Source organism: Ptychodera flava, chromosome 14, assembly GCF_041260155.1.
Source record: "Ptychodera flava strain L36383 chromosome 14, AS_Pfla_20210202, whole genome shotgun sequence".
Lineage (NCBI taxonomy): Eukaryota > Metazoa > Hemichordata > Enteropneusta > Ptychoderidae > Ptychodera > Ptychodera flava.
In genome coordinates, this window is record NC_091941.1 from 281,188 (window position 1) to 293,656 (window position 12,469).

The 12,469-nt window shown below is 34.2% G+C and overlaps 1 protein-coding gene across 1 annotated transcript in view; it reads right to left on the reverse strand.

The window, feature by feature from the left end:
• LOC139148877 (regulator of G-protein signaling 7-like) overlaps positions 1–12,469 on the reverse strand; it is a 142,273-nt gene that overhangs the window by 32,877 nt on the left and 96,927 nt on the right. The window contains 2 exon segments of the mRNA XM_070720306.1: positions 29–187; positions 1,381–1,431. Of these exon segments, the coding sequence (XP_070576407.1) occupies positions 29–187; positions 1,381–1,431 (210 nt within the window).

The following is a 12,469-nucleotide window of genomic DNA, read 5'->3' on the forward strand; positions in this document are numbered from 1 at the left end:
AAGTTACAACCAGGACTGTTCTACTCACCGTAATCTGTGTTTTCGGGTTCCCAGTGATTTGAAGGCCAGAAATAGGGAGTTTGAAATCTATAGAATGTATTGTCATCCTTCAGTGTGAGGACGTGATCAGTTATTGGAAAGAAGTATCCATGGGCTGATACTAATGATCCAAGATGGATTGCCTCAGCTGAAAAGTCAATAAAATGGTAAAGTTACAAATAAAATGAATGGTGGGGGTTCTTCAAATTATCTTTTGCATTTGTGAAGGGAACGTGCTAATTCTACAGTATGCTTTTTGGAAATTTCTACAAGGCAATTTCAGTGTCATAGCACAGACAGATGGTAGCCTTGAAAGTTGAAAATCTTATGCCCTACTTATCTATTTTACACTTTCTCTGTCTGGTTTGTTTCCATGCATACACACTCACTGAGAGTGGTTTTCAAGTTGTCTCAGAGAGTGATAATTATTGTGTCATTTTTCACACCGACTTCAATCACTTCAAAATTAATATTGTAAAATTATAAATCCTGCTGGATTTTTGAATAATACGAGTAACTTTGATAATGCCAAGCTAACATCATCTGCAAAGGTGCCATTCTTCATATGCAATCTCTTCATGACAATTTAAGTTTACACAACCTATTCTGACTTTGAGGAAATCCACTGAGTAATCTTTGTAATTATTTGAAGATCACCAAGATAGCTACATAATTTCACTAAACTTATTTGAATATTCTTGTAAATTTTCACTTTAATCCTTTGATTGAAGATTAGACTAAAATCACTTGACTTCCAGCATAACTTCAAGTAAGTATTGCTGTTGTAGCTAAGAAGTCCAATCAAATTCAGTAGATTCACTGTTGACAAGTAGCCTGATTATAGAATTTCACAAAATATGCAAATACACTATTAATCATCGCTTCATGGTAATCAAAATGTTAGCAGAAATAAATCTCAGTATCATCAATGTACTTCAAAAGTTCAATCAAATGCAGCCAAACCTGTAAAAGTCAAACAGCTATGGATGGATCTTGCTGATTTTCAATTTTTTCAAATGTTTCACATTGTTCCAATGTGATGTATCTTCAATTTGCCTCCTTCACTGACCAAACAGCTGTCCTTACTACCTGCCTGTCATGCAGACAGACATCAACTGTGAATTTCAAAGTCTTGCAATCCCCTGGACTGGTGATCAGGGCAGTATGCAAATACTTTACAGACATGTTACTTGGGACTTAAGTAACATGCCTGGACACCAAACAACACCACTGTTTTAGAAAATACATTAACTCGGATGACAAGGCAAACTCAAAAACTCATCCAAGGCAATCATTTTGTGCTAGGTGATCAAATTAACAAATATTCCATAACTATTCTACTTACTTGGATCAATGTCTAATTCTTAATTAGCCATTGCACTAGATCTGCACCTGAAATGAGAAATAGACAAACTTTAAACACACTGTGAAATGCAGCCATCATGCTGGCATTGTTACATTTCCCTGGTAAATGTTAAACAAAACCATTCCTGTTCACATAGAATGCAACATACAAAGAAATATCAAAAATGGTTTTATATCTGATTCGAGTCTAGAACGAGACTAGTAAATCATAAAATTCTTGGAATTCTGAATATGCAGGTTTGAGATTGTTTAAGCATGAATTGCAGATATGACAACGCTGATGAACTTTGCTGCCCAGCACACAGTAATACATGTAGCTGTATTTATCCAAGCCATTAAATGTCACAAAATCTACCTTGATATATGTGATACATAATGTGTTCCTCATGCTGAAAATATTCTTATCATGATAGAAGCATTGGTTGGAATATTTCAGAACAAAGACAGGAAGCAATGCAGTAAAATGTTCAATTTAAAAAAACTGAAAAATATAAGAAATGTAAAAAGTTACAGAAGATGATTCAACCTAGGATAGTAAAGAAACTTCAATCTGTTATGGAATAAATTCGTCAAAATAAATATCGTATAATATTTGTACAATAAAGTTGTCAAGCAAATACATGAAGTATCACTATCTGAGCATTTAAAAACTTTGTCTCAACTTCTAATACATATTCAGTGAAAAAAAAGACAATACATAAGATTGGTTTAGCCCAGACATCTTCGGTATTTGCTGGGCTCTTGCTTGATAACAAAATGATCAATCAATTAGTCTTTGGGCAAAATACCAAGTTAGTGGTTTCATTCGTTAGAAAAACCTGAATTTAAAGCAATTGCCATATTTTAATGGTTATTCAATATATTACAATGTTTCAACAAATCACTCTGCAAAGATTTAAAGGCATTTATGTGTTGGGTTTGAAAAAGGGTGTCAACAGCATTGATCCTCATTGTCTATTAAGATTTACATGTCACATAACCACTCCAGTGAAAATACATTTTTTAGCAGCCAGGCTGTAACAAAATATTCACTGAAAATGCTCCTGGTGTTTCAGTATAGGCAGTTGTTTGTAAACTGACATTTTTCTCTAACATTATTGCTGTATGTTCGTTACTTCATTAATTGATATAATCAACATCACCAGCAATATTCATTATGGATAGCTTCAATTGGAAAATTTGTTAAGATTTCAGATTAGTAATAAGTGAAATGAATATGTTAAATCTCCCTCATTGCTGTCATAGTATTGAATTATCACTTATGTAGCAAGTTCAGTTGCCTTGGTCAAGTCCTTCAAGTTTGAAATGTCGATTTGTGAAAGCTCATTAAATATGCAAATTACAATTTGGCTAATATGAAAATGCAAAATCTTTATTGCTACTTCAACAACATGGTCTCAACAATATACAAAGTAAGTTTCCTCAACTTTGGCTATATATAGAAGTTCAGAAGTTGGTAGCATGATAAGTGGCCATTGCACAATGCCTGTGTCACCTTTTAAGTTGAGAAGAAAATTTACAGCAGATGTATTCAAAATGCTTTTATATAAAATCTCAAAATTGATGCATGGAGGGCAAAGGTCAGTAAATATTAGCCGTGCCTAGACTGATGTCCATGGTTGTTCGGCTCTGTCATACACAACAGTTTACTGGCTGGCTTAAAGGCCATCGCGTTCACACCCAATGATCTTCATGATGTCAGCCAAAGTATGTAGCTTCAATTTAGCAGCCATTTCACTGGTAATGCTACAGTGTGTGTTGAAGTTTGTTACTTCAATTTACTCTGTTGTGATGTAAATATAAGTCTATTTGCCTACCGACATAGCGCAAGTCTCAGCCACCGCTATGCCATTTTCTCTTGCATTGATTTTACATCAGTACCAGGGATTCACACTACCGCTAAACCTATTTGTGAGCTGTATGTAATGCTAAGATTACTACAGAATAGAATGTTAGCCTCCACTGCTGAAGTTCTGTATCCTCTGAAAACAGCAGTATATACCGGTGTTTGAACAGAGAAGAAGTAGATGCATTTGCAGGTGATTCAGTCAGCATCAAGATGCATAGATATATACATATATATATATATTATATATATATATATATATATATATATATATATATATATATATATATATATATATATATATATATATATATATATATATATATATATATATATATATATATATATATATACGCTATTTAATCACATGGGCGGCATGGTCCTAGGCATCTTGCGAGATTGATGATGTCATCGGTATCAGCTTTCTCAGTCACATGGAAAACACAGAATTTTTAAACAAACCTGCGTGGCATATCAATTTGAGTCGGCGATATTTAGCATTTGCATGATACTTGCCACAGCAGCACAAATCTGGTTTGTTTCTTCATTGAACATCATTCCATAATGAATGTAATGGAAAACGGTAAATTTTGAAGGTTAAAAAATGGTTGAAAGTTAGCATTACTGTGGCTTTAATATCTGTAAAGAGATTCATAAGATATAATATAGTCATTCTAAGAAAATCTTATTTCCAAACAAATAGGTATGCAAATTTAGTACTAATTATGCACGTCACGCCAACCAAAAACTAATTGGTTCTTGTCATTACCAAACCTAATCTGTGTAGAGGTATTGATTCCCATTCAATAAGCCATTCTTGAAGTATTGCGTGGACAAAGCAACTCTTATTTCTTACACCATAAATAAAAACCGCCAGTAATCATTTTTAATACATCGACTATGAATTAAAAAATGAATCAATTTTGTTTAAATAAATAAATAAAAAAATAAAGAAAGAACGAAAGGAATGTTAAAAGCATGGCCAAAATAAAATTTCAGTTTTGTATTAAAAGGGGGTCCTTGCGAACTGACAGAGTTAGAATACTTATCACCTTACGATGGATATGAAATGTAAAGAGGGTGTTTCTTACAGACAGATTGCTACTACATATGTAAGACATGCACTGCAACACATATGCCAACACATTGATGTCTCATATCAAGCATGAAGAGAAATCTCCAGTGACAGAAGTAGATACTAGAGTAGAATACACACACAGACACTGTTATGATGTCACAGACTTAATCTTTTGAGTTCTGTATTTTTCCCACTTTTAGTGCAACATTTTACCAATCTTTATAAATTTTTTGTAAGGTTTTTGCAATTTTGGATCAAATGGAGATCGCTTTTCATTGGCAACAGGTTTTTTGATCAAAATTCACAAAAAAATTTTAAGTGTTCTATTTTATACAGGTGAGAAAATTGACTTTGCACTAAAAAATTGATTGTGCAAGGTCAAATCTTCCATTCTTGGCTCCTTCTGTTCACTTGATAGACAAATGTCAATTGCAAATTAATCAGCATCTAAAAACATAGTGTCAATGACACTTGGCTCACATTTAGTTCAATGTGGACAGAGTGAGTATACTATGACTAAGTTTACCTGTGAGACAATGTATGCAAAGTTTCAAAGCAATCGGACGAGCAATTTCAGAGAAAATGATTTTTTGGAAAAATTGCGCCAAAAATACAAAGTAATGTGGAAATTTCACCACAATTTGAAAACACTCATTCATGGTTGCTTCTAGGTACATGCATACCAAGTTTCAAAGTGATCAGAATAGTTAATTCAGAGAAAATGATTTCTTGATCAAAAATGGGAAAAATTACCCAAAATACAAATTTGTAGTTTATTTCACCACAATTTTAACAAATCAAATTTGATTCATGATAAGGAACCTGCATACCAAGTTCAACCAAAGCTGGCCTACAGTTATAGTGTTTAGCAATTATCTGGATTTCCCTCATTTTTTACCTCATTTGCATATTTTTGACACTGACATGTTCATTTATGCAATTCACATCTTCAACCCTTGTTGCACCTGTACATCAAATATCAGATGGTAGGTGCTACAGTTTTTGAGTTTTTTGATGACGATGGACATACAGCTATACACACACACTTACATGTACCGGTACATATAAACATACATACGGTACATCATAACATACATACATAAAGACATACAGACGCCATCAACTTACCATATACGCTCTCTTTGGTATATATACATATACCAAATGTGAACTTAAAACACTGCATCAAAACATGTATTTTACAAAATTATTTTATTAGATGCTTTAATGCCTGCTGAGTTGAAAAAGCTTTCCCTACAAGATATGCATAAAATGACAATTAAAATTCTGACTGATCTTCATTCATTAGCTGTGGAGCGTGATCCTGATTCATTATTCATGCTGCTATTTTTTTCTGTAACTTGATGCAAGTAAACTTCCATGGGTAAATGAATTAAACATAGGGCCAAAGTCCCTGAAGCTACTATAGACATGGATATAAAATTAAGTATTTCCTAACTATATGAAATTATCTCACTAAGGTCAAGCTTTACGTCATAAAAATACAGCATATCTGTCAGGTTATAAATAATCATAAGCTGGTTATTTTCATCCTAACCAACCACATTTTAACTTTCAAACTAACATTGTAAGTAAGTTCTGTTGAATAAGTTGAGACTGTACGTACTCAGAGAAAGCACACTGAAGAGACAAATGTTTGAAACTTAAGAAGTTCAAGGTCATCAAAAGCATTGTATGGAGTCATGTAACACTTTCATTGCACTGTTTACACAGATTGCATAATTGCTATAAATAGCACATGAGGAATCTTACAGCCAAGCTTTACCATAAAAACCCTATCACTTTGACCACTCTATTTTTTTCCTCAAAAAGTAATTTTATTTTATCCTCAGCAAGTCAACCATACATGAAAATTAGAACTTTCTCTATCTCTATTTATTTGACCATCCTATCATGACAAACTATTACGAGCAATTTCTTTGAGATAACATACAGGGCACAATAAATGACGGTTCAGATATGTCAAAGTTGGGATTCAGGAAAGTTACCTTTACATGTTTTAATCCTCTAAGATGGTAAGCATTTCACTATGTACTGTCAAAAAGTTGAACTTTCTGATAATTCTACACTAAAATTATTTTGGCTTTGATGATTATTCAATTATTTGAAATCATATTAATTATTTTTTCTGGGTGAATTGATAGGGTTTATACAGTACAAGAATTACATACAATGTAAGTCAAATTTTGACCAAAAATGACAAAAAAATTCCTTAAAAATACACATTTGCATATTTCATCACAATTTGAACAAATCTAAGTTTGGTTGTCCCTAGGGACCTGTATACCAAATAACAAAGCTGTCTGACCAGCGGTTATGAAGAAGAAGATTTTTTACCAAAAACGCCTTTTTTGGCATTAATTTGCCTATTTTCAACATTATCAAAAAATTAAAAAAAATAGTTTCTCAAAATCATATTTTTCATCTACACAACAAATATCAAATCAGTAAGTACTGCGGTTCTCAAGATATTTGAGTGGACGGACGCCTCACAAACGGACATACATACATACATACATACAGACTGACGACGGACGCCGGACGGATACCCATCCCAATAGCTTCTATAGACTATAGTCTATAGTAGCTAAAAATTATTATAAAGTCCTTATATTGATTGTGTTGTTAACTTGTGAATATTTTTGAAATAATATTGCATTAACTTTAGCAGTAGCTAAACACTTCAGAAAGATACTGAGATTGCATTATTACATGCCTCGAGATGACTGCAAATCAGTGCATTGATTTGAATAGGAACATCCGGGATGTTAGCGGGCCGGTGTACGATGAACTGCCGGTTTCCATGGTTACCTGGGCCAGTGAAGCCTTTCGATGTTTTCAACGTCAAAGTAGATGCTTAACGCTAGATGTAAAATATCCATGCGCGCACTGCTATTTTGACTTTCGTTAAAATCTGTTTGATGCTGGTCGATAATGGTAAAATTGTTTGAATAATGTTATATAGCATTAACTGTGAAGAGGCATGTAATAAAAATATTATTGCCTGAATACATGGGTTTATGTGCCCTCGCAGCAGGAGACAATTTGCCTTCCTGGCGTCGGGCAAATTGTCACCTGCTCTTGGGCACATAAACCCGTGTATTCGGGCAATAATATATATTATTACGTACAGTGTTGATGTCCAAATCCAAATGCTTCCCTCCTGCATTAAGATGGGTTATGGTAAAAGGTACCATGTATGCAGGTAAGAAACGCAATGTCATCAGTTAAATACAGCCCATAGATAACTTAAACATACTTGTGATGAACAACTCATTGTGGGATATAGACATAAGTGATTACAATGGGCAAATTTGCACCATCTACCAGAATATATGTCCTGGTTGCTCCATGGAAACAGTGTATAAATAACGGTATGTTTAGACTCAGTTTTGCCATGTTTGCTATTTAAAATTACATTCTGCAGTGTTAACTTCAAAGATTTTATTTCAGCTATTATTTGTATTTTGGAAAAGTTCAAATCATGCTTTTGTTTGATTTTAGCACTTCTGCTCTTTCACTCTCTTAGGGGTGGGGAGGGGTTTTTGGTCAACAGTAATGATATTTGTTTTTATACATTAGTTTTGACTATCCAAGGTGCCTAAGGAATATGGAACTCTTGGCGGAACCTTGCAAATGTTTCTTACAGAAGGCAAATCCCACTCACTAGTTTTTCTCCAGGTTTCCCTGACAAGGGGAATTGTCCCCTCTGCCTAAAAATTGGGGTTGAGGGAGGGGGGAGGGGTTGAGATACTTGGTTCTGTTGGTAAGATATTAACTATAAAATGGGTATAAAACAACAGCTTTCCGTGTTTGCAACATCTATGATTTTCTACAAGGTCTGCAAAGCAAGAAGGATATAATGCTGAGGAAATGGCATATGACAATTACGTAGACATGACCAACTCCACCTTATTAACATTGTAATACAAGGTTAAAGTGTATGAAGTTCAATTACATGCACATTTCACATGCATCAATATACATTTGAAATATCTGACACATTTATTTAATATTGAATATCTTTTCACACCTGTTGATGGAATACACAGGCAAATAGGGTACAGGTATTCATCCTGCCTTCATTGACAAAAACACAGTAATAAGTTATATTTCATAACTTCCAAATGCAAAGGCAATGGGAAAGAAAGAGCCATAGCTTAGAGTTCTTGTAAAACTTTGAACATTGAGGCTTATTGACAGCACTCATATTAAAATATTGATACAACTACCGGTACTATCAACTTTGCCCATTTAGCAAACCTACAGAACAACAGGCCAAACCTTATCTAATAACATAACTTGCTTGCTTGAAAGTGATTTTTAAATCATCCTAAATATTAACAGAAACATACCCCTTCCAGGAAGTGTTGAATTTTACAGTGAGACTTTGAGGGCGACTTCAATACAATTTTCTCTGAGTAATGTTTGACTTTTCCACAGTCCACATTTCTTTCATAAATTAAAGCTTATAAAATACTAAAATTCCTTATATCCATGTGAATAGTAACGACAAACTAACAATGGAGTCATGCCATGTATCTGTGATGCAACTATCAGATGTCAAATAAAAATTGTTTTAATATCTTTTCCTTCTTTGCATAACTGTGATGCCACTTATAATAATGTCAACTTACAAAATTTGCACAGAGAAATTATTTTTGAGAAAGTGAAACTATTAAATGTACACATTCAGAAGACCTGTCTTTCTAAATTGATGAAATTTAATAATTAAATTTAATAATTAAAATCTTAATGTATAACGTTATGAGTAATGAGTCAAGTGCATATACCGGTATGTAACTAATGAGATATTCAAATATCTTTAACATCTTGAATCACTTCGTGGCGTCAATTTTAACACATTTCTTAAGCTGAATCTAGATTGCTGAAGCCCACAAATCTTACTTCCTATAGAAATATTTGAATAATGATCGTGTGCAGTTTGTATCAAACCTCCAGCTACTGTCATGAGTTTTGATTATCTTCCGTCAACTGATTCTTTAAAAAGCAGAAGTCTTAATCACTGCAGGAGGCATCATAGCCTCTTGAGTGGGTACTGGACATCCTATTGAAGGTTGGTGATGAGTTTTGCACCCTACAAATTAAATCTTTAAAAATAGCAGTTTTAAACCACTGCAGGAGGCATCATAGCCTACTGGATGGGGTACCGGACATCATAGCCTACTGGATGGGGTACCGGACATCCTTTGAAGGTTGGTGATAAGTTGGGGTACTGGACATCCTTTGAAGGATGGTGATAAGTTTTGCACCCTACAAATATATCTTTAAAAATAGCAGTTGTAAACCACTGCAGGAGGCATCATGACCTACCAGTACTGTGTCGGGTAACAGACATACTATCGGTATTAAAGGGGCGGTGATGAGTTTTGCACCTTACAAACTAATCCTTTAAAAATAAGAGTTTCAAACACTGCAGGAGCTAGCATCATGGCCCAGTGGGTAGAGTACCCGACACGTACACTATCAAAGGATGGTTGGTACAAGACCAGGATGTTTCCCGGACAGTGTTAACATGATGGTAAGGTTCAGACTCCAGCACAGTGTTGTGCCCGTAGGCATGGTACTTTACTCCTCATTGCTCCATTCGGTAATGGGTTTAAAAGTGACAAGTACCCCTGGGCCCTCTTGTTATGGGACTTTGCCCATTTGTTGATTGATGTTCCTTATTAAAAAATAGCTGACACTTTAAACTCCACAAAAACTGAACAATCTTTCAAATATCGAAGAAGAAAATTGGAGGTTACATTTAACAAAAATTAAAATTTTCCATACAGAGAAAGTACACACAAATTTTCATACAAATAGCAAATAAACAGTAAAGCAACACTGCAACTGACAGACAGATCTTTATAGTTTGAACAAACTTAATGAACATGGCAGTGTAATAATCATTTTAAATTTTACGGACCACATTTTTGGTTTTAATCTGATGAAATTCTTCATGAGGAGGACAACATCTGCCAGAACTGTAATAAGATTAATATTTAAAGTCTCAGGGTCAAACAGCATATGTTTTAACACTTTCATTTTTGTAACTGTTCAGTTGTATGATGACAAAGGGTTTATGCCAACAGCTGGTATGCATGTATTTTATTGGCATCAAAGTCTATTTGCATTCACTTTTTATTAGTTGGAAACTTAGTGAATATACATGTACAGAAAACGCACAGTATATAACATTATTGGGTGAATGACATGCCCAATGACATGACATAAATGATAAGTAATTTACAGACAGAGTCAAAATACTTGCATCTGACGCACATTGCTCAATCCACTTTTAATTTCAAGATATTTCTTCACATGAGTAGGGACAGGGCATTTTGTGAAGCTACATAATTTTGGAATGAGAGTGTTTTGATATCAATAAAATTGGTAATACATGAACCTTAGAAATTATAACATTACTGCAATCTTTATTTCATCCCTGTCTTAGTGGCGTCGCTTTAACTTAACTCCTTGCTTGCAAGTCAATTGACATGCTGACTTATTGCATATTCTAGAAGCATTCTGTTTTGAATCAGTGGACGGCAGGAATGCGTCATTATTTTGCTCACGTGATTTATCTAGTTTCTGAATAAGCTCCGTGTTCCATGCATTTATTGAATATGAGTGTTAGTCATCGTACTGTCTTGTCAGTGCAGGCTTTCACCATCAATCTACAGCTCAGGAACTACACTGCAAACCTAGTATTAAGATTCAGCCTTCATTCCTGGACACTCTAATTTGAATTCATAATAAAAGAAGGGGGTTTACAAGTAATAAATCTGCTCGCTTTCGCTATAAATCTGAAACAGCTTGACCTAGTTTCTTGTACGTTTTCAAGTCAGCATGAAATGAGCAAAATGGTACCGGAATCAAGATGGCTGCCACATAGGAGATCGGTGTTCAGGTTGACAAAATTTTATAGGTTTCAAAGTGAAGACGTAACACTGGCATCTCAGTAGAAAACACTCATAATTAAAACACAGTACTACATACAAATAGTAAATTCTCCAAAAACTTTGTTGGGAAGTCTTGCATGTGAAGCAATTTTGAATTAGTGATTCTTACAGAATTGGCTGGTTGAACATGCATGGCCTCAAAGAGAAGAAGGGAAATACATTTGTCACTGGAATTTTCAGGTGATTGCAAAAACCTCAGTCTCCGTTCGACAATTTTAAACACATCATGAGATAGCTTCAGATGAGGTGTGACAAAAACAACCAACAGATGTACTGATGTAGAAACACTAAACTATTCCGAAACGTTTCAAACTGCAATTAATTACTTTTCATTATTTATTAATTCTACATGTTCCTTTCCTTTTTGGATATGTGATACACAAAAGATACACAATTATCAAACATTATATTGACATTTACTAGCATAAAATACATGCATCCTACATGAATATTTTGAATTCTTTTCAGTTAAATTTACTGCTGCAAACCAGCATCAAAATATAGACTTATAATGAATTGGCTGTATAAACAGTCTCTCTTTTCTCACCATCTGCACTACATCATTCATTCACTGAAACTATGAATGCTTCTGTAAAAAAAAATTGATATTGTAATAAGGGAGATTCTTAAAAAGTTACAACATCAGATTTGAGACTTTTGAGAATTTTTTCCAACTCGCAGTGTCCTCTAGAGTGCTCAATGCGTGAATCTCCCTATTTAAACAAAGTCTCACCTAAAATAAACAAGAATGCATACCATGTCCCCTCTACGATGATCCAAGATCTTGAGAAATTGACATACGCAGAGCATTGACAACGGCATTCCACACCATCTAAGATTACACACTGTATTGCCTATGACTGTAATATCATATCATTGATTTAACCTGCCAGCTGTAGCCACAGTCAATGACAAAACTAGCTTTAAAGCTGCAGAAAGAGATGCTGAAGCTGAAAGATTTTCACTTAAGTTTGCTTCCTCTCAGATTACAAAACTGTGTGTGAACGTATATGATTGAAGTGTAAATGATTTGTGTTAGCTTCTAAAATATTAAACATTTTCGTGATGGAAAAGAGCACGACATCTTTAATTCAATATTTGATCCACAAAATAATCATACTTTGCAAATACATTGGAAAAACTTACTTTGCC